At 43.2% G+C, this 27,336-nt stretch overlaps 1 protein-coding gene across 4 annotated transcripts in view; it reads left to right on the top strand.

Moving 5' to 3' along the window:
• TC2N (tandem C2 domains, nuclear) overlaps window positions 1-26,885 on the top strand; it is a 112,005-nt gene extending 85,120 nt beyond the window's left edge. For all 4 annotated transcript variants that reach the window (XM_073609685.1, XM_073609684.1, XM_073609682.1 and 1 more), the window contains 4 exons: window positions 2,503-2,694; window positions 6,741-6,855; window positions 9,644-9,840; window positions 22,973-26,885. In XM_073609685.1, coding sequence (XP_073465786.1) covers window positions 2,503-2,694; window positions 6,741-6,855; window positions 9,644-9,840; window positions 22,973-23,086 — 618 coding nt within the window. In that variant the 3' untranslated portion in view covers window positions 23,087-26,885. The remainder of the gene's footprint in view (window positions 1-2,502; window positions 2,695-6,740; window positions 6,856-9,643; window positions 9,841-22,972) is intronic.
• The last annotated feature ends 451 nt before the right edge of the window (window positions 26,886-27,336 follow it).

Genomic DNA, 27,336 nt, shown 5'->3' with positions numbered 1-27,336 from the left:
CACAGCCTCACTATGCGGTCACGTGACCTCCCTCTGCTCTCCTTCCCCTCTGACGTATGGTAGCCAGCAGAGGGAGGTCACGTGACCGCCACTGTGCAAGAAGGTACTTAGAATACTTAAAAAAAAAAAAAAAAAACACAGACATATTGTATTTAATATCTTCCTAAAACAGCGTGGATAAAAGTGATTTATATGCATTTCTTTACAGCCATAGCGGCAGGAGGGGAGGAGATTGGCTCTCACAACACAAAGACTACTAAACTTGCATGGAGGGAGGGAGGGAGAGACTGACCACACAGCGGGATGACGGAAGGCAGCACAAACTGACCACAGTATCATAGATCAGCAGCCATGATTACCGTGGTCAGTACACATAGGGGGGGACACAGGAACAGGCAGGATCAACCAGGTATTTTACATTCTAAAAAAAAAAAATGGGACAAATGACACTGCAGAAGCACTATGCTATAGATCATTATTTTAGGGTTACAACCGCTTTAAAGTAGAACTATAGGCACTTTTTTTTCAAATTTGGATAGAGCAAGAGGATTATAACCCCTGTCAGATTTTTTTTAATTTTTTTTTTTGCCTACTGTGTTCCATTAGGGAGATTTCCCTACACTTCCTGTCCCATAGCCACACAGGAAGTGAGAGGAAATCACTGAAAATTAAGGGAATTCCTTGGGGACCCCCAAATCATCAGAAGTAGTGTCCTCTTCGAAAAATTTCCCATCAATTACTTTTCTGAGGACACCATTTAAAATTTGGTATTTTCATTTTTTTTACTTTCAATGATAATAGTAAACAGGACAAATAGAGAGCTTGAATATCCTTAATGGGGGCACAGACAGCAATAGAAGATAAGTCTTGTAATCCCTCTCTACTATTTAAAAAAAAAAAAAAAAAAAAAAAAGAAGGAATTTTGCTTTTAGTTCTACTTTAACGAATGAATCCGAAACAAATGTTTTTGTCATGCACACACCCCTAGTGGTCAGGTGGGCTAGATTGTGGCTTGGTTTAAAAAATGTATCTGAATCTAAAGAAATCTGAATCCCTTTTGATTGTAAAGCACTGCGTAAAACTGTTGGTGCTATATAAATCCTGTATAATACAGTAGTACCTTGAATTACGAGCATAATCCATTACAGAAGCATGCTTGTAATCCAAAGCACTTGTATATCAAAGCGAGTTTCCCCATAGGAGTCAATGGAAACTCATATACAGTGGAACCTCGGTTTGCGAGTAACGCGGTTAACAAGCGTTTCACAAACCGAGCACTGTATTTCTAAAATTCCTAACTCTGTTTGCGAGTGTTGTCTCGCAAAACGAGGATTCAGGCCAAAAGCGGTGTGCAGTACTGCTTTTGGCCTGAGGTGGGGGGCGCTGGAGCCGAGCAGAGCCGAAAGACGGAAAGGCCCGAAGACAGTTCGGCTGACCTTGGAAAGGCTCGTGAACGGAGTCTTTCCGAGGTCCGCCAAAGTGTCCCTTGGGCAAATTTCCGAGGCTCTCCGGCGCCCCCGCCTCTGGCCGCATGCGGTATTGCATACCATTGAAGTCAATGCAGAACAAATTATTTTCGTTTCCATTGACTTCAATGGGAAAACTTGCTTTGATAGGCGAGTACATTGGATTACGAACATACTCCTGGAACGGATTATGCTCGTAATCCAAGGTTCCACTGTAATTCGTTCCAGTGTCACTGCTAGTGTATACAGTATCGCATGTGGCCAGATTTGGGGGGGGGCGCGCCAGAGACACTCGGAAACACTCGGGAATCGCCTGCACCTATAGCAAGGGCATTATTTAACTCTGGTCAAACTTTGGTCAAAGCTGAGCAGTTGTTTTTTATCTACAGCACCCCTTACCCACATAGGCAGTTTTTTTGTAAAGGCGATTGGTGCTTTTAAAGGGAAAGGGCTCTTGGGGAGGTGTAATTCTACAGGGGAGTGCCCACATTACCTCTATAGGAACTGGACTCCCAGCACTTGTCCCTGTGGGAATTTTACTAACGCCCCTTACCTGCATGGGCAGTCTTTTGGTAAAGCTGAACTATGCCTTTAAATTGCGTGTGGGCAGGCTGTCGGGAGTCAAGGCACAGCCCTTTTTTTGGGGGGGGGGGGGGGCAGGTATAGGCAAGTTATGTAATTTAGTGGACAGGGCTGACAACGCTGCTTGGCATTTCATTGCTGAAAAGGCACTGTGTTGTCAGCCCAGAAAGGAATTAATTGTATTTCTTGCTAATCAATCGGTATTCTTCTGTACTTGCAACTCTAGAGATACAACATCATGGGAAGATATGCATGTATTGCAGAGATGTACAGATTTTTTTTTTCTCTGACATACAGTTTAATTGGGTTAAATGAAAATAAACAACCATAAGTCCACACTAGCCAACTATATATATATCAAATGCCACAACTGCCAGACAGGGCTTACCACCAAATTGATTTAGCCAACAATTTTTTTTTCTTCTTTGCATGAATTTACTATCTTTCTTTGCAGGACATGGAGTTCATGGAGACATTTGTGTTCGCCATCAAGTTACAAACCCTACAGAAAGTGAGGCTGGTCTTCAAGGTCCTTAGCCTGACGCCACGAAAGAGAACAATCAGCAAGTGTTCGATATCGCTGCGGGACCTCAGTGAGAGAGAGACTGACCACTGGCTGGATGTTGTCCCTTCTTCCAAAGTGTCGGTGAGCAAAACTTAAGACATCGCCAGTCTAGGTTGGGTCACCACACGGTTATCTCCAAAGACTTTATGAAACATCGGTTTGAAGGTTTTATAAAAGTTCGGGGAAGATGGCGTGAAAATCAGAAATGGTTTTATTTAGCAAACTTTCTATGAAATACATTTCCACCGTGACAGATAGAGGCATATAAAGTGATCCTCACAACCAGGCCTGTTCAATGAACAGAACACAACACATGATGATGGTTATTACAAGCATTGAGATCTGCTTTAGGCAGAACACCTTTTCTCCTGGCAGCTTAAAGTGATACTAAAAGTCTCTTTTTTTTCCGTTTAATAAACAACAAACATGTCATTCATACTTCCTCTGTGTAGCGGTTTTGTACAGATCAGCCCATTTCCTTCTCTTCTCGGGTCCCTCACTCCAGCCGAGTGCCCCCTCAGCAAGCAGCTTGCTATGGGGGCACCTGAGCCGCTGCTCTGTGTCCCCATTCAGACATGGCGCCGTGCCTTGGCCCCGCCCCCTCTCTCCTCATTGGCTCACTGACTGACAGCAGCAGGAGCCAATGGCGCCCCACTGCTGTCACGGCCAATTAAGGAAGATTCCGGACACTGGGTACTGATAAGCTGCACTGATAAGGCAGCACTGATGGGCACCGATAGGCTGCACTGATAAGGCAGCAATGATGGACACTGATAAGCTGCACGGATAAGGCAGCACTGATATGCTGCTCTGATGGGCACTAGTAAGCCTACACTGATGGACACTAATAAGGCTATACTGAAGGGCACTGATGAGGATGCACTGACAGACACTAATATGCTTTATGTTAATACTGTTAAAGAAGTTGTTAATATTTATTTTTGTAAAATAATTCTGCATAAAACATTTAACAGTGTAATTTCATGAGATAATTTACAAGGCGTGTTTAGGGGCGGGGCAGCTGGTAGCGAGTAACTCTTAAGGCCTGGGTAGTAGCTCAGGACTTTACATTTTGAGCCCTGGGCTAGTCGACGCTGTGGGTCCTTCTGGCAGCAAATGAGGCGGGACGTGCCGCAGCTTCCAATGCACATAGTGAGAAGCCCACGGTGTGCAGTGAAATCAGAGTAAGGCCCCTTTCACACTGCCGCGACTTAAAAGTTGTGCAATTTCAGGGAATGCCTGTGTAAATTTGAGGTCTATGGACCTCAACTCGCATGAAAGTCAGACCAAAGTAGTACAGGGACTACTTTGAAGTCGGCACAACTTGAAGTCGCACATATATGAATGGTTATCATTGGAAATCATGGGGAACGACTTGTCATGCAACACTTTGCAATCCCAAGTCGCACAAGCGTGAATGGGGCCTAAGCCATTTCAGTCCAGGGTAGGAACCGGTACAACTGTGCAAGATTGAAGGCAAGGCCGGAGGTCAGATTTAAAAACCGTTGCCCATTATTGCTAGTTTCGTTTATGGGAAGGACAGGACGACTTTCACTAGAAATGTATCTCAGCGTTTTCCTGAAAGTCTAGCTGATGCATTCCTGAAACATATGCCCTTCTATAAACATCTGTGAAGGATCCGTATTTATCCTCCAAGGTGTGATATACCCGGAACATATTACTACTCTCTGGTGTGACGTCAGTAGAAGACATTCCTTCTTTCAAAGGAGGAATCTTTGAAGTTTCGGGGCTGTGTGTACACAGTTTTATTCTCAGGGTCGATGTGAAGTTCCAAACGTGGCAGGTGTTTGCACAACTCTGCGTCTTTTATGGCACTCCAGGGAACACGCAGTTCCATGCACAAACTTTACAATAACATAACTCTGAGCTAATGGATATATAATTGTTTGCTCTTTTTTATTGTTCTCTGTGACCTTTCAGAGACACTCGCCTTATCTCCTGCAATTAGTAAATGTAAACAAAGTCGCTGTGGAGCCAATCCCGGGGCTACAATTCCAAAACCATAGCGCATGTTCATCGAGGACACATTGGAAACATTTTGTAACATTTGCCTGTATGAAAATTTTTGTCTGATCATTGCCCGTATACAGTATTGCTGCCCCCTATACATACTGTATATAGAATAATCTAAACACAGAGAATATGTATCATTTAATTACAATACATTTTCATACTTAAGCTCCATTCACATTAGTGCTTCTCCAAAGTCACACAACTTAAAGTGCGACTTTGGAGCATGACTTTTGGTGCAATTGCACCAAAGTTGCAAGTTGCACAAAAGTAGCGCAGGCATCTTTTCAAAGTTGCTGCAACTTTAAGCCACACCAATCTGAATAGGTGTGATTAAAAAGAATGGTGTGCGACTTTACATGTGACTTTGATGTCCAAAGTCACACCACAAATCGGACAAGTCTGAATGGAGCCTTAAAGTGGTTGTAAACCTTTACATATACCCAGTGAAGTGACTGGCCTCGGGTGATACCCAGAGATGAAACAGATCCTTCTACGCAATTTGTAGCGGTTTATCTGCAGCCTTCTCTTCTCTACATCTGTTCCAAGTGCAGAATTTAGAAAGCTTGTCTGAGCTGTCAGAATACGGGGCGGGGAGCTGAAGTTACACTCTGCAGAGCTCAGTAAGGAGAGCTCTGAGAGCGGATTGGAGGGAAGGACACGCATCCACTTCACACAACACACAGGAAAATGTTGTCCCTGAAGTTGATGTGTTGAAAGTAGAAAAATGGGCAAGTGTAAGGATTTGAGCGACTTTGACAAGAGCCAAATTGTAATGTCTAGACAACTGGGTTCGGAGCAACTTCAAAACTGCAGCTCTTGTGGGATGTTCCCGGTCTGCAGTGGTCAGGACCGACCAAAAGCGGTCCAAGGAAGAAAAATCGGTGAGCCAGCAACAGGGTCATGGGCAGCCAACGATCATTGATGCACATGGGGAGTGAAGGCTAGTCCGTGTAGTCCGATCCAATAGAAGAGCTACTGTACCTTGAGTTACAGTTTGTTGTGTATGGGGCTGCATAGCCACAGACCAGTCAGGTTGCCCATGCTGACCCGTGTTCACAGCCAAAAGCACCTACAATGGGCACGTGAGAATCAGAACTGGACCACAGAGCAATGAAAGAAGGTGGCCTGGTCTGATGAATTCAAGAATAGATTGAGGAACACAAACAAGGAGTTTTAGGTGCTGACCTCCCAAGTCTTCAGATCTCAATTCAATGGAGCATCAGTGGGATGTTCTGGAAAGACAAGTCTGATCCATGGAGGCCTCACCTCACTACTACCAGGACTTATAGGAACTGCTATAGACGGCTTGGTGCCAGATACCACAGCGTACTTTCAGAGATCTAGTGGAGTCCATGCCTGGATGGGTCAAGGCTGTTTTAACGGCAAAAGGAGGACATAGTCAATATTAGTAGGGTGGTGAAAAGTTATGGCCGATTGGTGTACATACTGTATATACACAGTATATATTGATCAGCCATAACTTTAGGACTATCCACCCAATATCGAGTAGGTCCCATAGGGTTCTTTATATCTCTTTTTTTTTTCGTGAATCTGAAAAAAGTTATTCCCAAATTGCTACTGCTTCTCAGCATACAAGATAGGCAACCTTAGCAATCCAGCTCTGGTGAAACTACAAATCCCATCAGGGAGTCATGCCTGTGGTTGTCGGTCTTGCAATGTCTTATGGAACTTAAGATGAACAGGTCTACCATAGCTGTGCACCAACAATGCAATGTAACCTTTCCTTGCGGTGTTAAATGGTGCTCTCAGACAATACAATGTATTTGGGGGTTGGGTGAAGACTCTTAAAAAAGGTAGACATGTGTGTTGCCATCATTTGCCCCCATTTTTTTTGTTTTGTTTTTGCTTTTTTTGTTATGTAAGCTTGTATAATGTATTTGTAAATTGACTGGTGGTATGATTATGCCATTAATGTATGCATATTTGTCTAATAATTTTCTAATAAAATTAAGATTGAGATGGGAAAAAAAGGTAGACAGGTGACAGAGAGCTCCTAGTTTGCATATTACTTGCACTTTTATTGCAGTGAAGAATTGTCATTTGATTCCCTGTCTGGTTTGTTCTCTTCACAGTCTTGCCAAGCAGAGCTCCAGGTTGGGACATGTTTCCAGGCCATAAACAATCGCATCCAGCTCCAAATTCTCAAAGCTCAGCACCTGCCCAGCTCACTAACTCCGCTGTCTATAAGTACGTATGTCTTACACATCCCCCGTCTTCTCCAAACTCTTTCCTTTTAGTAATGAGAACGGTATCAGTAGCAATAATCCGCATGGATTCATGAAGAATCGTTCTTGCCAAACCAATCTATTAACCTTCTATGAGGAGGTGAGTTGCCATCTAGATAAAGGAAGGCCCGTAGGACGTGGTGTATCTGGATTTAGCAAAAGCATTTGACACAGTTCCCCATAAACCTTTACTGTACAAAATAAGGCATGGACCATAGGGTGAGTACATGGATTGAAAACTGGCTACAAGGGCGAGTTCAGAGGGTGGTGATAAATGGGGAGTACTCAGAATGGTCAGGGGTAGGTAGTGGGGTTCCCCAGGGTTCTGTGCTGGGACCAATCCTATTTAATTTATTCATAAATGACCTGGAGGATGAGATAAACGGTCCAATCTCTGTATTTGCAGACGATACTAAGCTAAGCAGGGCAATAACCTCTCCGCAGGATGTGGAAACCTTGCAAGAAGATCTGTACAAATGAATGGGGTGGGCAACTACATGGCAAATGAGGTTAAATGTAGAAAAATGTAAAATAATGCATTTGGGTGGCAAAAATATGAATGCAATTTATACACTGGGGGGAGAACCTCTGGGGGAATCTAGGATGGAAAAGGACCTGGGGGTCCTAGTAGATGATAGGCTCAGCAATGGCATGCAATGCCAAGCTACTGCTCACAAAGCAAACAGAATATTGGCATTAAAAAATGGATCAACTCCAGAGATAAAGCGATAATTCTCCCACTCTATAAGACTCTGGTCCAGCCACACCTGGAGTATGCTGTCCGATCTGGGCACCAGTCCTCAGGAAGGATGTACTGGAAATGGAACGAGTACAAAGAAGGGCAACAAAGGTAATAAAGTTTGGAGAAGAGAAGCTTGAGAGGGGATGTGATTTCAATTTATAAATACCGTACTGGTGACCCCACAATAGGGAGAAAACTTTTTCGCAGAAGGGAGTTTAACAAGACACATGGCCACTCATTACAATTAGAAGAAAAGAGGTTTAACCTTAAACTATGTAGAGGGTTCTTTACTGTAAGAGCGGCAAGGATGTGGAATTCCCTTCCACAGGCGGTGGTTTCAGCAGGGAACATCGATAGTTTTAAAAAACTATTAGATAAGCACCTGAACCACCGCAACATACAGGGATATACAATGCAATACTGACACATAATTACACACATAGGTTGGACTTGTGTCTTTTTTCCAACCTCACCTACTATGTAATTATGCAATATACACTTCTTGGGATTTTTTTTACTAAACATATGTGCCAGAAAATACATATTGGCCTAAATTGATGAAGAAATTTGATTTATGTTTTTTTATTGGGTATGTTTTATAGCAGAAAGTAAAAAAGTTTTTTTTTTTTTTTTCAAAATGGTTGGTCTTGTTTGTTTATAGCGCAAAAAATAAAAAGCGCAGAGGTGATCAAATTCCAACAGAAAGCTCTATTTGTGGGGAGGAAAAAAGAAAAAAAAAAGGACATCAATTTTAATTTGGGTACAGTGTTGCACGACCGCGCAATTGTCAGTTAAAGTAACCCAGTGCCGGATCGCAAAAAATGGTGTGGTCAGAAAGGGGTAAAATCTTCCGGAGCTGAAGTGGTTAAATGAGCACTAGCTGATCTTTATAGCTGCAGGCACAATTTATCCTTAAATTTACACCAGAGACATTTTCAGCAGTTTAGCCCGTCCTACTTCCCCTTCCCAGCAGTGACTTGGTAGCCTGACTTTTAATATTTAATATAAACATGAAAAAAAGAGAGGAGCAGAGCGTTCAGACTTGAGCTCAGGATGAATTGCTTTACACGACCTGAAGCTAGAGAGGTCAGTGAGGGCTTGTTTTAAAATTCATTTAGACCCCTTTCACACAGGCATCTGGGGGGGCTGGTAAAAACAGGAAGTTGAGCTGCACCTTATCCACACCATACAGCCAGAGGGGGGCATGCCATAGCTGCAGTGCTATGTGATACAGCATATTTAATGGGGAATTCCGTGTTGACAGGCAGCACTGCCTGTCAGACTTGCCCATTCAAGTCAAAGATGCCATGCTGCATAAGTCCATTGAAAATTGTGTTCGACACAAGCGCCTGTTATCCACTGTGGATCACTTTTCAGAGAAAGAACAAGTGAACTTAGTCTTACTGCTTGTGACCTTAGACTAGACTTTGAATGTCACTCCAAGCCGGGAAATACATTCCAAAGATCCACAGGAAGAGGGGAGCAGGCTACCAAAATGCCCATCCAGAGCAATACATACATCAAATGAAGACGCCGCTCTCCCAACCAGCCACCATACCATGAGAATCAAGATCAGCATGTGTGCCAGAAGGCCACTCCCCCTCTGACAAGTTTCGCCCTGCCCACGGGGGCTTAATCGTAGGGTCAGTTCCGAGTCGACAGGCAGCACTGCCTGTCAAACTTGTCCATTCAAGTCAAAGATGCCATGGTGCATAAGTCCAGTGAAAATTGCTGTTCAACACATGTGGCTGTTATCCACCATGGATCACTTTTCAGAGAAAGAACAAATGTGAACTTAGCCTTACTGCTACTACTACTGGAAACTAGAATTTATTTTCATTAGATTTAGATCTCGAGTCATCTTAACCTGGAAGGTAGTTTTTTGCCACTACACTAATGACACAAGACACAGGGAATTTTAGCCCAGGATAAAAGTTTTAGTAGAAAGAGGAGCCCTCCCACACACACACAATGCTAACTTCCACTGCTTTGCCCGCTGTTCCTCCAGGTTTCTACGTCAAGGCCGAAATGTTCAGTATAGAGGGGCTCCTGTACAAGAAGAAAACGCGATCGTTAAAGCAGTCGAATGGACAGGTGAACTGGGGGGAGACCATGCTGTTCCCATTGACGCAGAAAGAAGGAATTAACTTTCTTATCAAACTGTACAGCCGGAGTTCCGTCAGAAGGAAACATTTCATTGGTCAGGTAATAGGCAATTTATCAACATTGCGTTTCTGAGAGAATTGAAATGGTTATCTGTCCTGTAGATAAAGCTGGAGGTTTGTAATACTGACATATAACCACACACATAGGTTGGAACTTGTGTCTTTTTTCAACCTCACCTACTATGTAACTATGCAATACACACTTCTTGAGATTTTTTTACAAAAAATATGTGCCAGAATACATATTGGCCTAAATTGATGAAGAAATTTGATTGATTTTTTTTTTTATTGGGTATGTTTTATAGCAGAAAGTAAAAAACGTTTTGTTTTTTTTTCCAAAATGGTCGGTCTTGTTTGTTTATAGTGCAAAAAAATAACCAGAGACCAGAGAAATCGTTAAGGGTACATTGAAACTTGGGAATGCATCCTGCCTGCGATTATTTGCAAGAACTCCAGCGTGGTTTCCGCGATTAGCAGAATGCCTGTGTCCAGAGGTCCGGTCGTGTGATCTGGCTCCCCCCGTGTCAGCCAGCAGTGGCTGCAGGGGAGAGAAGGGAGCACCAACAATGGCTGGGGCATGGGAGCCTATGGGTGAAGGACACCCTAACCAGGCTTTTCCAACCATTATTGAGTGCCTTCTCCTCTCCCCTGCAGCCGCCGCTGGCTGACACGGGGGATCATATGACCAGACCGGAGCAGGCTGAAAATAGTTAGGTATATACATTTTTTCTTTTACACGGGTTAGACAGCATGGGTGTTAGGAGGAGGGATGGGGGTTAGGGTGAAGCTAGAATTCTATTTTAATAGCAGCAGAAATGTAAAAGAATTGTTCTGCTCTATAGGGGGTGTACAGATACAAGAGCTGAAGTCTTTAGGTTGAATATGTTTTTCTTAATATTATATAAGAAAGAAAAAAACAATCATAGAAAAATAGAGTTAACTCCACATCACAGAAATGAGGCTACATATACAGTATAGCAATAATGAACAACCAATAATTATAAGTGTACAGTATCAAAAAAAAAGAGAAAGAAAAAAAAAAAAAAGAGCGCGCGAGAGAGAGCGAGAAAAAGAGAGAGAAAGAGAAAAAAAAAGAAAGAAAGAAAGAGCGAGAAAAAGAGCAAAAGAGAGAGAAAAAAAAGAGAGGAAGAAAGAGCGAGAAAAAGAGCAAAAGAGAGAGAAAAAAAAGAGAGGGAGAGGAGAAGAGAGAGAGAGTGAGAGAGAACGAGAAATAGAGAAAGAGAAAAAAAGAAAGAGCGAGAAAAAAAGAAAGAAAGAAAGAGAAAAAGAGCAAGAAAAAAAAAGAAAGAAAGAAAGAAAGAAAGAAAGAAAGAAAGAAAGAGCGAGAAAAAGAGCAAGAGAGAGAGAGAGAAAAGAGAGAAAGAGGAGAGGAGAGGAGAGGAGGAGAGAGAGAGAGAGAGAGAGAGAGAGAGAGAGAGAGAGAAAAAAAAAAAAGAGCGAGAAAGAGAGAGCGCGCGCCAGAGAGAGAAGACTGTAATGGTGAGACCCCCTACAAAAAAAAGTGTATATATATATACACATACACACATACACAAAAAGAAGGGAATCTTAAAAAAAATAAAAATACATGGCGGAATAACAGAATGTCCTAAACTTGGGGGATATTGCTGGAGGTATCTATTAGGGGAATAGCAATCGCCCCGTCCAGTTGCCCTGAACTGTTTAATCACCAATAGCAGCGCAATGCTCCAACTTTTTTGTGCACTCATTTGATACCACATACAACTGTTTGCGTTTTAATTGGCAGTGATTAATCACAGGCAATGGCCATTGATTTTAGTAGAGTAAGCCTACTAGCAAAAAATAACCCATGTGCGTCATAAATTCTGGCAAGGAGGTTATTTACTTTGCATTTAGTAGAAAATGTAAAGTCACAGATTTCCTCTCTTCCCTCTCCAGCAACAAAACTTTCTTTCATGGGGTATGCACAAAGTGCTCAGCTATCGAACCAGGACGATTGTTTTACTCTTTTCCTTAAAAAGAAAAAAAGATTTTCCAGGAGATGGAAATGTCACTTGTATAAATTACAGGAGGGGCAGATGCAGCTTTCACTCTCTTAAATGTAACCCATTCATCCATTGTGCTACTTAAATACACCTTAAGGTTAAATGGTCGGTGTAACAGTCAGGATTAGCTTACACTGGTGACAAAGACATGAAACAAGATACCACATGGGGGAAGAAACTGAGGCATTGTAAGGGATGTGAAGGATACTGAATATAAGTGACTTCGTGTGTGAGCAACAACGTATACATAAGTTATGCGGCAGCGGGTTTTTAAATCTGCAGACATTTGGGTTCAGGAGTCCAAAAAGTCTGCACAATTCAAAATTGAAAAACCAAAATTGATGGCAGATTTGAAAACATTCACCAAGCTGGCTTTCTGTCTGCTGGTTCGGATTATTTCTTTCACACTTTCTTATCTGTTCATTTCCCTTCTTATGTTTTTTATTCTCTAAACCTTTTTTATAATGGACCTTATTGAGAGGAATATCAAAAACGTGGCACCAATAAGATTTGAAAAAGTCACCTTTAATTTGCCCTTTCATGGCAAAATAGATTCTCTCTACACCAATAAGTGTAGGAATAAAAGGTCCCCATAGACAGATTGAATTTTGTCCAATATTTGAATCAAATCAACTGATATTGGAGCAGTGGGAGGCCTTACTAGCACCACCCATCTCAGCAAAAGTCAATATTTAAAATCAACTGTGTAACCTGGAAAATTATTGGCCGAACGGTAATTGCATCTGGCTTGAGGGCTGCCATGGCAGTTTAAATACCATAGCGGGGACCTCAAACCCTGCAGTGGGACTAGTATACTGGTGGTGAGCGGTTGTATTATTTTCGGTATACCAGGATTATGGACTGTTTGTGTTTACTTTGCTGAAGAGAGCAGTTTTGTTTGCTTGGTTTTGAATTTGAAGAGAGACTGTTTACTTATATAAGTGGCTGGAGATTCTGGGCCCCCCATATTACAATGCATATCACCAGATTGAGGTTCTCCCTCTGCCTAGTATACTGCTAAGAAACCTCCCTTTAAACTCCCCCATACCTGAAACAGGTCAGATGTGCATGGAATATTGGTAATTGGTAATTGCAAGGAGGCAATAAGAGGCATCTGTGACAAGAGAGGTGCTTGGCTCGGTCTTCATCTCCACATTGCATCTGGCACGAGGGTTGCCACGGCTGTGAATACCATAGCCGGAAGTTGAGCTGGCAGTGCCCATTGTGGGGGTTTCACTCAAAGTTATTTGTTTTCAACAACTCCAGTCCAGCCAGTGAAATAATTTTTCAGGGCTTTTGGCCCACTTATTTAAAAGTAAAAAAAAAAATAAGTAAATAAACTCACAAGACTTTACACAGGGCACAGGGGTTTTCAGCATCACCACGACAAAACATACATTTTCAGCCTCCCGGCTATTGCAACTCTGCCCACCTTGGACTGCACAAGCTCCCAACTAGTTACACACAATCTCTTAGTATCACTTTCAGACCACAGCCTAGTCGGATCTGGCCATGGCCACCTCTTATTGAGGCCAGGGTAGGCACTCTCCTAGTGTCGCATCACAAAGGAGGCTCCAACAGCAGTTTGTCTCCAGAGGAAGGAGCCCTGAACCACAACGCCTTGCCTTAAAAAGGCAGTGCACACCCGCAACCTCAGGCTGCTGGTCTCCAGTAAGATGTGGACACAGGGTTAGAGGCTTCATTCCAGGACTTTTCCAAGCCTCTGGACTCCAGAAACCTAATCCAGGAATTGCCAATCCTGGATCAAACTGCAAAACCAGTTTTCTTTACTCTAAACAGACATTCTGGAGCAGCTCAGCCTGCGTCAGTGATAACCCTGTGTGACATATACTCTTACTGACACCATGACAAGAGAAAACAGCCCTTTCACACCATGGATGAATTGATGATATTCTCCCATTTCACTTGTGGGCTGGACAAGAGAAAATCACGTCTTGAATGGGTAGCTAAACAGGGCACCACACCAATGGTTTTGAAGTCTGAAAATATTTATTTCTTGATAGATGTGTGATGAGGACAGTGTTAGAGGCTTCATCCCGCCCAAGACTCTTCAAAGCCCCCGGACCCAATCCAGAAATGACCAATCCTAGATTAAAACTGAAAAATCAGTTTTCTTCACTCTGAATAGACACCCTAGAACCCCTCAACTTGCATCAGTGATAACCCTGTGTGATATATACCTTTACTGACACCATGACAAGGCACAGCCCTATCACACCATGGATGAATTGATTGATATTCTCCCATTTCACTTGTGGGCTGGACAAGAGAAAATCAAGTCTTGAACGGATAGCTAAACAGAGCACCACACCGATGGTTATGAAGTCTGAAAATATTTATTTCTTGATAGATGTGTGATGTGGACGCAGGGTTAGAGGCTTCATCCCTCCCAAAACTCTTCAAAGACTCTGCACTCCTGAAACCTAATCCAGGAGTTACCAATCCTGGAAAAAAAAAAAAAATGTCTTCACTCCAAATAGACATCCTTGAGCCCCTCAACCTGCATCAGTGATAACCCTGTGTGATATATACTTTTATAGCCATTTCACCCTGTGGATGGGGGAATTGATTGATATTCTCTCCTTTCGTTTGTGGGCTAGACAAGGGAAAATTGAGGCCTGAATGTGTAGCTAAACAAAAGCACCACACCAATGGTTTTGCAGCCTGAATATATATTTTTTTTTATAGAAGATAACAAGCCAACATTTTTCAGGGGCGTACTTCAAAATTTGCAGGAAGATAGGCTATCAAACCAGTAGATCTGCCCCACTGGAGAACACCTCGATGTGGAAAGCTTTTTGTTTTGCGTTGGTCCAAAACTTGTACCAGCTTTTAGCCGCCACAGAAAATCCTCTCTAGATGGGCTCACTCGAGGCAGATTTATGATATACGTCTGCTCCTGGGAATTCACATACTGGCGTAATTTGAGTCTCTGGGACTGGATCCAGTGAAGGACAGTTTGTAATTTGGAATACAGAGACAAGGAGAAGACAATATGAGAGGGGTAATCTTGTGTTTTGTACTCTGGGCTTAGTAACAGAGCCGCTTTTCAGCATCCCAAACACTGGGTCCTCTGTGTAACGAATTCAATACAGCAGACAAGGCTGGTGTGCTCGCGTTCTCTCCCCTCGTCTTGAAAGGCAGCCAGATTCTCTGCAGAATTCAGGGAAAGTTCATCGACACAGGATGGAGGGAGACATGCAGGTGCGCCTGTGGTGTTAACATCTGCAGAGAACCCCTTTATGAGCCCATCGTTCAGGAATTACACCTACATCCTGCTGTGTATTAAATCATATACTAGAACTTGTAGAAAATAGCACATGTGAGCTCATCTTGGGAAGCAAAAATCTCCAAGCAGAAGTTACGCCAAACTTCCAGCCAAAAACAGCAAAATTGCTTTAATAGATATGGGGACTGTTGCATGAACATATTTTTTAACACTCAATTATTTATACTCCCCCAACCATACTAAATAGCACGAAGGTAACACTGTCATTTAGATTCTGCAGCTGCCACGAGGGTCACGTACCTGAGGTAAGACTGAAGTGGTGGGGAGGCCTCCCTTGCACCTCGGGTCCTTGAAGCCTCTGGAGATGGAGAGAGAGACTTGGTGGACGCCAAGCGGCACGGGTGCCAGGGGTGCGGAGCACCGTGCAAGCCTTAGTCCGAGATCCAAGCCGAGGTCAAGTCCAGTTTGGCAACGAAGTATAGAAGGGTTAATCAGAAGAATGGTCGAGATCCAAGCCGGGGTCGGTTCCAATCTGGCAGTTAATTCAAAAAAGGGGCAAAGAAGTAGAATGGTCAAGGTCCCAAATCAGAGGTCAATGGCAAGCAGCAATCAAGAGTAGTCAAATAGGTTTCCAGGTCACAACAAGTTCATACAGATTACACACTAGCACAGGAACAAGGGGGGACTGAAGATAATCCAACAATTTGGCAGTGTCTGGGCTGGGCTTATATAGGGACTTTTGAGGTCACTTCCTGTGCGCATCCTGGGCATTTTCCTGCCTTTTTCCATCAGGTTGAGGTCACTTCATGTGCACCTCCTGGGCATTTTCCCGCCTTTTTCCATTAGGTTGAGGTCACTTCCTGTGCGCATCCTGGGCATTTTGCTGCCTCTTTCCATCAGGTCTTCTGCGCAGGTGCGGGTTGGCTCACTGGAGGCGTCTTTGGCGCATGCTCAATTGGCACGGATTTCCTCTTGCGGCAACGCGCCATTGGTGCATGCGTAGTAAGCCCTGGACTCTTACAGCAGCCTCCTGTATCACCACCACTGCAGCCTGCATATTAGACTCTAAATGCAGTTTAGGATGTAGGGGATAGGTCCTGCATTAGAGAAATATGTTCCCACTGGTTGGGTTATGGTCTCTTTAAGGGGAATGATTTGAGTGCAGTCTTGGGAGTACTCAGGTGTTCTCACCCATGCAGTGTGAGGGGTAAACTGACTTAGTTCGAGATCAAGATTGGTAAAACCTTATATGCAGTGGCGGCTGGTGCTCAATATTTTGGGTGGGGCAGCAAACTAACGACAACCCCCCCCGCGCGGGTGGGAGAAGGACGTGAAGGCAGCGATCCCCTTTTCGCCCTGAGCCCATCCTATTTTGAAGCCAATTAGAGCCTCAGGTTCTAATCCTGTGCTTCAAAAAAAAAAAAAGATTGAAATACATGTGTCGGGCGCTCTGCATGTAGATTAGGAGCCGGGCGTATGGATTGGGGGGGGGCACAAATGCTTCTGACACAACGAATCAATTTTTTTATGTACAGGGTGATCACCCCCTGTACCCACCTTGCTAGGTGGATTGTACTTTTTATATCTTTTGGTACTTTTTAAATAAAGATTTTTTTATTTGGATTCATGCACTATGTGGAAGCCCTTTTTTTCTTTTCCCGTGATCTGACACGCTGCCATTTGAAGTCTGCATATCCCATCCAGCTGGTGATTAAATGCGAGTTCAGGCACGTCTGCCTGTTGGAGGTTTTAGTGTGCACCATCTACTCTTCGTTGTTCCAAATGTGGCCATCAAGGTGTATTATACCATCACAGTCTCCCACCAAGCATCTGCTGGATTGAATGATCCAAATGCCTGACTGACCCAGTGTCCACCCTTTGCGGTAAGCGTACCCAATTCTTCCATCATCCTACATGCACATCTGTGAATGATATATGGAGAAGCCTGCTCAATTGCACTTATCTGTTGAAAAGGCATCACCCCTATGTTCTCTTCACATGGGACTATACAGTACCTCATTGAGGAGTATTTAAGCTTTAGTTCATCACAGACTGTTTTCACAGAAATTTCATGTATTTGTTTTTTTTGCACATGGATATCTCTTTTTGATTTTTATGATTTATTCACTAGATGTTGGTTTTTTTATTAATGAGCAGCCACCAGTTTCACACCCATCCCTGGGGGATGCTCTGGGGATTTTGATCTTTACACTAGCGCTGCATTTTATACATCTTTTTCTATTTGATATACAGTTCACTACACTGTTGATGCTGGCTGCCAAGTTATTGTTTTTTTGCCCTTTATAACCACTAGTAGCGCAACTTTTTTTTCACATTTATTGTTTAAATGAAGTATAAAATGGAAATCCCTGTTTCTGTTTGCACTGACCTAGTATCTTAAAGCGGGAGTCCGGAGACCAATCTTTTTTTTTTTTTTTTTTTTTTTAGGTCATTGAGACACTTTGCTAATCCCAAAATAATACTCACAGTTTGGGTGTAATATTTCCGCCTCTGTCTGTTTTCGTACTGAAGAATAACTTTAAAAATGTGATGCTGGCTGTTTCCATCTTGCTTGTGGGCATGTGAAGCCCACAAACATTGATTTCCTGGATGCGGTGAATGCTGTTTATTCACAGCTTGTTCATGCGCATGATCATTGTTCACTGAATCTTGGGAAGCCTGACACCAAGCTCCCAGGAGACAGTGCGGCGCCGGGGAAAGGCAATAAACACGCCTACTCCCATGGGAGGAGAGACAGGAAGTGCCACAATAAAGTACAATATAAAAGGTAATTACAGCGATAAAAAAAATTTCCGTGTGGCATTTGAACATCTATGCAATTAACTGAAGGGGGTAAGATTAAGTTAAAAATTTGAGTGGAACCCCGCTTTAAATGTGAGCGACTACAGACCCGGAGAAGAGCAGCCTTATTATATACAGGTCTCACCATCCTCCAGCCATCTATCCCATACTTTAGAGTATTTGTGAGAGCATCCCCTGTGCGTGTATATTCGTTTTCTGTATGGCAGTGTGTCATTAACATCCTTCTTCCATATCCGAGTGGTAGGGGGTGCAGCCTGCATCCAAAGTTTTGCCACTACTTTTCGTGCCAAGAATAAAGTTTCATGAACAAATATTGTTTGATATTTATCCATTTCCGCATAAGACAGCAATCCCAGCAAACAAAGTTTTGGGTTGAGGACCACTGGAGAGCCCATGGCATCATGCATAAAGCAAATTACCTGTATCCAACAAGTCTGTATGTCTGGGCAGCTCCATATCAAAATTATGGAAGGTGCCTGTCTATGGGGTTCTTTAGTATGTGCCATGCTAATTTATGTCTACTGTTTCCCCATGCAAATTAATTTAATATGGCTTCCATCTGTTAAGGGGATATACAAAGGTGCATGCCAAACTATGTATAAAATTTTAGGTAATATAATCATTTTTATACACCTTACCAACCGCTCAGTGTCTGCCAACCCTCTCTCCTCCAATCCCTACACTGGCTCCCAATCACCCAGCGAATTCAATTCAAAATACTAACCACAACATACAAAGCCATTCACAACTCTGCCCCGAGCTACATCACTAATCTTGTCTCCAACTATCACCCAAACCGTCTTCTCCGCTCTTCTCAAGACCTCCTTCTTTCAAGCTCTCTCGTCTCCTCCTCCCATGCTCGTCTCCAGGATTTCTCCAGAGCCTCTCCCATCCTCTGGAACTCGCTACCTCCACCTGTCCGGCTTTCCCCTACTCCTGCTACCTTCAGGCGATCCCTGAAAACTCATCTCTTCAGGAAAGCCTATCACCTCTCTAACTAAACTTTTACCACTTCCATCAGCTCATGCCCCACAGTCACAACCTTTTGTACCACCTGCCCCACCCTATTAGATTGTAAGCTCTTCTGAGCAGGGCCCTCCTAATCCTCTTGTATTTTATTGTATTATAACTGTATTGTCTCCCTTTTATATTATAAAGTGCTGCGTAAACTGTTGGCGCTATATAAATCCTGTAAAATAATAATTTTTATTATATTTACTCATCCCATCACCCCCAGTGGTAGTCTAGACCACGCCTGTGTTTTGGATTTGATTCGTTCAAACAGTGGTTCTATATTTAAAGGCGTGTAGTCTCCTAGGTTCCTAGTGACTTCTACCCCCAGGTATCTCATCTTCGAGACTCTATGTAAAAGGTAGTGCAGGGTTCGAGGGAGGGGGGAGAAAAAATATCTATGGGGAGGATCTGGGATTTGTCCCAGTTTATTCGCAGCCCTGGGAGTAGCTTCCCATCTTTTCAATGATCCTCAGTGCAGCTTGGAGTTTATGGTCCCTGGTCCGCTAAGTATAGTATGGTGTTGTCTGCATACAGCCCTATTTTTTGGGCAGTCGGGCCCCGTCGGAGACCCACTATGTTGGGATCTGCCCTAATGGCTATTGCTAAAGGATCAGCGGCCAGTGCATATAGCAGGGGAGAGCGAGGGCACCCCTGGCGTGTACCCCTTTCCAGTGGGAATTGATCTGAGAGCCAGCTGTTTACAAATATTTTGGCCTTAGGTGTCTAATATTAGGAGTTGTACCCATTTTATGAAATGTGAGCCAAATCTGTAATTACGCAGGCATTCCCACAGATATAGCCATTCGACTGAGTCGAAGGCTTTGGCTGTATCTAGTGCCACTACCACTCTAGTCCCAGAATTGTCGTGTTGTGCCTAGATGTTCATATATAATCTTCTAATGTTCATAGCTGTGTTCTTCCCTGGCATAAAGCCCGTTTGGTCCCAGTGAATCAAAAGTCAAAAATTCAGATAGACTTAGATAATAGAGAACATTTTTTATATTTTTCCGACGGAACAAATTACTAATCGGAAAAAACGCTCTTCTGTATGCTGTTCCAATGCACCAAAAATGACGCATGCTCTGAAGCAAGTACGAGACGGAAGCTATTGGCTACTGGCTATTGAACTTTCATTTTCTAGTCCCGTCGTACGTCACCGCATTCTGGACGGTCGGAATTTGGTGTGACCGTGTGTATGCAAGACAGCTTGAGCGAAATTCCGTCGGAAAAACCTTCAGTGTTTATTCCGACGGCAAAACCGGTAGTGTGTACAGGGCATAAGATTTGGGCAATAGCATCAATGATGTCTTGGGCAGTTATGGGTGCTTCTAGTCATTTGATTTGTTCAGGATTGAGGCGGGGGAACTGTATGTTATTTAAGTAGTTTTGAATGTCACTTTGTGTATAGGTGCTTTGAGATTTGTACAGGTTTTCATAAAATTGTTTGAATTGTACTGTAACCTGGGATGGGTCTGTGATACTGTTCCCATTTGGGTCAGTCAGGGAGACCACTACCGGTGGTCTATCATCCAAATGGGCTAGGTATGCTAATAGTTTCCCGGCTCTCTCACCCTGCCCATAAATGCACTGCTTACAGACAAATACACGCTGTTTAGCCTTTTCAGTACATAGTTGTGTAACCAGTCGGGTCTGGAGTTTAACTTTAAGATTTTCAGAAGTGGGGTGTAAATTATAGGTCGTTTCTAATTCCTGCAGCTTATCTGAAGACAGTTGTAGTACAAGTCTGGAGGCCTGTTTGAGTCTGTTTATTCTGGTAGATATAGGTTTGCGAACATGCATTTTAAATTCGTCCCATTGTGAGTTTAGTTGAGACGGGTCGTGAATCCTGTCCAAAAAGAATTGCATCTCCCTCATTATGGTTGAATGAACTTTTTAGTTCCCGAAATTGCCATGAAATATGGGATCACTGGGGGGAGATTTACTAAAACTGGAGCACTCAAAAGCTGATTGGCAACCATGTTCAGCTCCACCAGATTCTAGCTTGTGCAATTAAGCTTCGACAATAAAACCTGGAAGTGGATTGGCTACCATGCAGAACTGCACCAGATTTTGCACTCTCCAGTTTTAGTAAATCTCCCCCATAGTTCTTTAGGGTTGCTGGAACACAATATATACACAGTATAAAAAAGGTATGCAAACGCATACCAGGTTATCATTACTGATACACATTTACAGATTTTAAAGTGAACACAGGGTTACTTTATATTCCTTCTAATGATAATCAGAAACCTTTATATATTCCTTAAAGTAGTATTAAACCCTCAAATCTTTTCTTTCGTTTAACACATTGAGCATAGTAAACGATTTGTTAAAATTCTTAACCCAGCACTTGCAGTTTACAGCTTTCAATGTTGTAATGTTACTATCAGGAACCATGAATCAGACCGAGACAGAAGTATAGTTAAATCACACTTGTATAATAATAATAATAATAATAATAAGGTGCTGAAAGCGGTACAATTATTTTGCATGGAAATTTGGCGTTTTATATTGTAGTTCTGTAATTCTTAACAATAACACACTTAAATCTGTCCAAACTAGAGTCTAGTAGATATCCCGGGTATGATAAAGTTTGAAACACAAAAACATAAATTATAATATAAGAAATAAAAATAAATAATTAAAAAAAATAAAAATAAATAGTAATAAAATAAATTTCCCCACGATTCACTATCGCTCAATTCTGCAAGTGTTCTAATTTACTATCGCTGTTTTCTAGCTGGTCTAAAGCCACTTTTGACGTAAAGGGACACTTTTTGGTTGCTATGGACAATCTCCAGTTTCCAGGCAGAAAGAACAGTATATATCATATAAAACTGCATGCAGGGCATGGGCCAAAGCACTGGGGACAAAAGGGATGTGAAATCATTTCATACAGTACTGTAATCTGTAAGATTACAGTACTGTATGTGTTATGATTTTTACTTTTTTTTTCAATTTGCCACCAGGCTCCGCCCCGTGCGTCGCAACGCTCGCAGGGAATGGAGCCTGGCAAGGAGAGGCTTCGGAGGAGGACGCAGCCCACGGACACAGCGGGGGACATCGCAGGATCCCGGGGACAAGGTAAGTAAAGCCACACCAGGATCCTGCGATGTAATCCTGAGCGTGGCTCGGGGTTACCGCTAATGGGACTGAAATTTTAACCCCGAGCCACACTCGGGAAAACCGCCAGGGAGGTTAAAAAGAAAGTTAGCAATGGACAGTGCAGTCTCCAAGTACAGCTAGTCTGTTATATTAGAGGAGGCAGGGGGTAAGGAAGGGGGGGGCAGGGGAGTGCCATGCCATTGTAGGCTACAGGGCTGTGTGCCAATAGTAATACTGACCTATAGGTACAGTAAATATCTCCGTGTACCATTTAGGAGATATTTACTTGTGAAGCTGCTGGTGACGTCACCGGCGCATGCACTCTGAAGGAACGGCATACCGCGCGAGCGACGTCATCGTGGCTCGCCCAGTCAAAGGACCGGAGTCCGCGAACCCGGAAGGATGAAGACGGAAGCCCCGTCAGTGGTGATGACGCACCGCTGGTGGGCTTTGTTTTAAGGCAAGTTTCACATAACGTGCTAGCATGCAACGCATACTAGCATGCTAGAACTTTGCCTTGCAGTTTAAAAAAAAAAAACAAAAAAAAAAAAACAAAAAAAAAAAAACACAGCGGTTTACTACCGCTTTAAGGTTTGCACAACTAGATCTTTTCACAAAATGATCATGGATTTGGTAATCCTGTACAGCAGGGATATGCAATTAGCGGACCTCCAGCTGTTGCAAAACTACAAGTCCCATCATGCCTCTGCCTCTGGGTATCATGCTTGTGGCCGTCAGTCTTGCTATGCCTCATGGGACTCGTAGTTCTGCAACAGCTGGAGGTCCGCTAATTGCATATCCCTGCTGTACAGTATGGTTGCTTTGTGTATTAATTTCTTTATGATTGAATCTATAATGAATATTGATATGTATGCAGCATGCAAAGTGATTTACTGATGACATCGGTGGCTTATATTGGAGGAGTTAATATAACCAATTCTTCTTATCCTCAGGTGTGGATCAGCAGTGACAGTAACAGCAGTGAAGCGGCCAACCAATGGACGGACACAATCAGCCACCCAGAAAAGGTGGTCACTATATGGCATAAACTCAACCTCTCCACTTAGGGAACGGGACAAAGTCATGACTTTTGTAATGGACCGCCTGCCCCCTTCCAGGGACTACAAATAAGGCCCAGGCCAAGAATCAGAACTGGATAGAGGAGCTCCAAGGTGGACCCCGATGTGCCAAAAGACGTTTGGCACAAAAGACGTTTTTGCATTCGTCACCTCGGTCTGGGAAAACATTTAAAGCGCCCGTTTCTATGGATTTATGACAAGACAGCGGCAAGTCAAGGTTGTGGATTACCTCAATTTACAACAAGATATTTTGTAAATGGCCAATTTGGTGTCAATTCTTCATTTCACTTTTTTTTTTTTTTTTGTTTCAGTTCATTGACATTACAAAGAAAACTCCCTACAAAATTATATATATTTTTTTTGTTTGAGAGCGAGCAGAGACAGAAAATCAAAAAGACCTTTAGAGTTTGTTCAATTAGCGGTTGAGGGGGGGGCACTAAAACCATGTGGCTGAGCTGCTTTTTTGCTGCCTCCTTAACTGCTCCCCCTTTAGCTGGAAAAACAGCGTCCGGGAGCCTACACATGCCGTGGCTGCAGTGCTTTGCGGCAGGAATTATAATCCCAGTCGAGTTCAGTGAACGCTACTGACCCGCTAAAACATGACGCATTCAAGTGAATGGAGCCGCAATGTACCATGTTGCGGAGCAGTAGTCTGGCATTTAGGGGGATTTAACAGGCGGTGAGGAGGCAATACAAGCCTCATACATACACACCATTAGATTTTCTGCAGATTATGGTCTTCAGATTTACCAAAACCATGTAGTGCAAGGGCCTGCCTGATTGCATATAAATTGAAAAACTCTCAAGCCGCGTACACACCATCGGATTTTCCAACGGGTAATGTTCGATGACAGGCTGTCAGCGGAAAATCCGACCGTGTGTACGCTCCATCGGACAATTGTCGGATTTTCCGCGAACAAATGTTGGATCGCAGGTTTTAAAATTTTCCAGACAAATGTCGGTTGTCAGATTTCCTGAGCGTGTGTACACAAGTCCGTCGGACAAAAGTCCAAAGTACAAACACGCATTCTCGGAAGCAAGGACGAGCCGGAAGCGGTCGGTCTTGTAAACTTGCGTTCGTGATGGAGAATTAACATTCGTGACGCGGCAAATTATAAAATCTGGAAATGCAGCGCACAATTCTCTTCTTCTTTAATGGGATAATAATGAAGCTGCTTTGCAGGTAATACTGATGGAGTTATTGCAAATGAATTTTCAAAGGCTTTTTTTTTTTTTAGCGATATCAAGAATAATATTATGCTTTTTTTTTTTTTTTTTTTTTTTTTGGGGCAAGTTACCACAACACCATTATCCCATAGTTTTTAAGATCAAAAGGTACAACTATGTTGGTGTCCCTTGTCAATTTTACATTGTATTTTTTTTAAATGTAACTGCCGACTCCCAAACTGTCATTTGAAGAAAAACACACAGCCAAGTGTTATTCTCCACAATTTTTTTTATTGTGCATTAAAAAAAGGAAAACAAATAAAATTAGACATGATATCTGCCAATAGAACTTAACCAAAAAGTGCATTTTATGCATCCAAAAATATAGAAAATATACCAAATCAAATCATTATTATTCAACCAAAAAAAAAAAAAAAAAAATACAGTATATACTCGAGTATAAGCCGAGTTTTTTAGCACTTTTTTTGTGCTGAAAATGCCCTCCTCGGCTTATACTCGAGTCAAGCACTTTGCTTTGCAGAGAATGATATTTTCCGAACCGAATTTGGGGCCCCGTATCTCGGAGCCACTTGGTGCTAGGAACCCCAAATTTGGTGAGCAAACCCAGTGGAACTAGCACTACACTATATCCACACTGCACTATAGCTGGGGTTCCTAGCACCAAGTGGCCCCGAGATACGGGGCCCCAAAGTTAGTCAACTGTTACCATTTGCAGCAATGTAATTTCGGGACCCTTTGGGTCCAGAGACCCCAAATTTTGGCTGCAGCTAGGGGGCATCTAGGAAACCTTAACTACCAAGTTTGAAGTTCAGGGGACCTATGGCTGCAAATGGGCATTGCTGACCCTCTTTTCCACTTACAGTAGCTGCACATTTCTCACCCTAGGCTTATACTCGAGTCAATAAGTTTTCCCAGTTTTTTGTGGTAAAATTAGGTGCCTCGGCTTATATTTGGGTCGGCTTATACTAGAGTATATACGGTAATGTCAAAGCAATAACTCCAAGGTCAATAATAAATAACACGTTATCTCCTCCGATTCCGCAACATGGCTGGTTGACGAACGGCCGTTCAGAAACTAAATGAAAAGCGCGAAATGAAAAGCGCAAATAAACACTCACCAAACTTCTACTAACACGAAATTAGCAGAAGGAGCCCAAAGGGTGGCGCTAAAGAGCTGAAAAATCACGTAGTACGTCAGTAAGTTTGTAATTGTTGGCCAACAATTATGTGGCTGTGTGTATGCAACACAAGTTTGGGCCAACGCCCTTCGAACAAAAGGCCACGGTTTTGTTGGCCAACAATCTGATCGTGTGTGCGAGGCTTTAAAGGGGTTGTAAAGGTAAAAATGTTTTCACCTTAATGCATTATATGCATTAAGGTGAAAAAACTTTTAACAATACCGCCGCCCCCAGCCCCCCCGTTTTACTTACCCGACACCTCGAATCTCCGCTGCTCGTTCCCGTCATCTCTATTGCAGCTCAGCCTGGTCGCTGATTGGCTGCAGTGGATGGATTGAAAGCAGCGCAGCCATTGGCTCGCGCTGCTGTCAATCACATCCGATGACGCGACGCGCCGGGGGGCAGGGCCGAGTGATACAGTGAGCGGCTATAGCCGCCGGCTGTATCACGGGAGCGCGCCCGCAAGAACTAACCACCATGCGAGGGAGCTCGCATTAAGGTGGATAGTTCTTGCGGGGAGGAGCTGAAACAGCCGCCGAGGGACCCCAGAAGAGCAGGTTCGGGGCCACTCTGTGCAGAACGAGCTGCACAGTGAAGGCAAGTATGACATGTTAGTTATTTTTAAAAATAAATAAAATTACCTTTACAACCCCTTTAAGGTTTGACCTCATATTATATGGTTTTGGTAAACCTGAAGACAAAAATCTGCAGAAAATCTAGTATGGGGGGGTCTAAGCCTTACAGTTTTCATGAAAAAATCCAGCAATTTAGGTTCCTCCAGCCATCGCCTCCTCCTCCGGCTGCACACACTGCTCCTGCATGTCTGGGTGTTGGGAGGATTCCCTGCTAAAAGCAGTAGAGGCAACACCCAATTCTAACAGGAGAGGAGGTGGTCAGAGGAACGTCCCCCTCCCTACTGGATCGTTCAATTGGGGTTACAAGTATTATTTATGCAGGAGCTACCTCCATCAACAATGTTATTTTGCAGTCCTTTAAAGCAGGAAAACAGGGGAAATATTGATTAAATAGAAGCCGTTTTACTTGCCAAAGGATTTGTATTTCTGTCCATCACGTTCTGAGATTTGCACAGCTCTGTCACACCACACAGCCTTGTCTGGCAGAAGAGACACACTATTTTTTTGTCTTCTAAATCTAGGTAACGCTTAAAAGGTCTCTCCCCCCTCCCCCACTCTTCCAGAGACTGGACAGCGAAAGGACAAGCAGCAGACTGATAAGCTGATCTCTCTGTCACTCTGCCCTCTCCGTCTATCAGCATGTACCTTGCACTGCAGCATTACTGATTTGCTTGTGCTTCCTCTTCCTTTCCTAGTCTGACCTCAGCTGTACATAAGATTGCAAGAGTCTGGTACCAAGTCAAATTTAGATACATTGCATTAAATAAAAAACACATTTCATGATTATTTAATGAATAGAGCTTTGGAATAAATTTGTGTCTTTTATATAAAAGTATATGACTAGAATTCAACTTAAGGGTCCTTTCACATGGGCGGTCCCGGCCGGTGGACTCCGCTTTGCTCAGCGGGGGGGGGGGAAATCGATCCATTAATACCCGAGGAGGCGGATGACAGGTCCGTTCTCTGCTCACTGTGCTGAGACAGACCTGTCAGAGCTCCACTGTTCTCTATGGGGAGATTGGATGTTAATAGACTGCCTTGTCATCCGATCTGATCCTCCAGACAAATGCAAAATAGGGTCACCATCTGTTTTTTTTTTTACCTACAGGATCGAAAATCGGCGGATGTCAGTGGACATGTTACTGCTGACATCCGCCGCTCCATAGGAGTGAATGGAGCGTCCGATCAGGTCCACCTGAAAAAACGTACAGGCATACCCGATCGGAAAGCCCATGTG

Source organism: Aquarana catesbeiana, linkage group LG13, assembly GCF_042186555.1.
Source record: "Aquarana catesbeiana isolate 2022-GZ linkage group LG13, ASM4218655v1, whole genome shotgun sequence".
NCBI classification, from domain to species: Eukaryota; Metazoa; Chordata; class Amphibia; order Anura; family Ranidae; genus Aquarana; species Aquarana catesbeiana.
The sequence above is the reverse complement of the archived record's forward strand: the minus strand, read 5'-3'. Positions and strand labels throughout refer to the sequence as shown.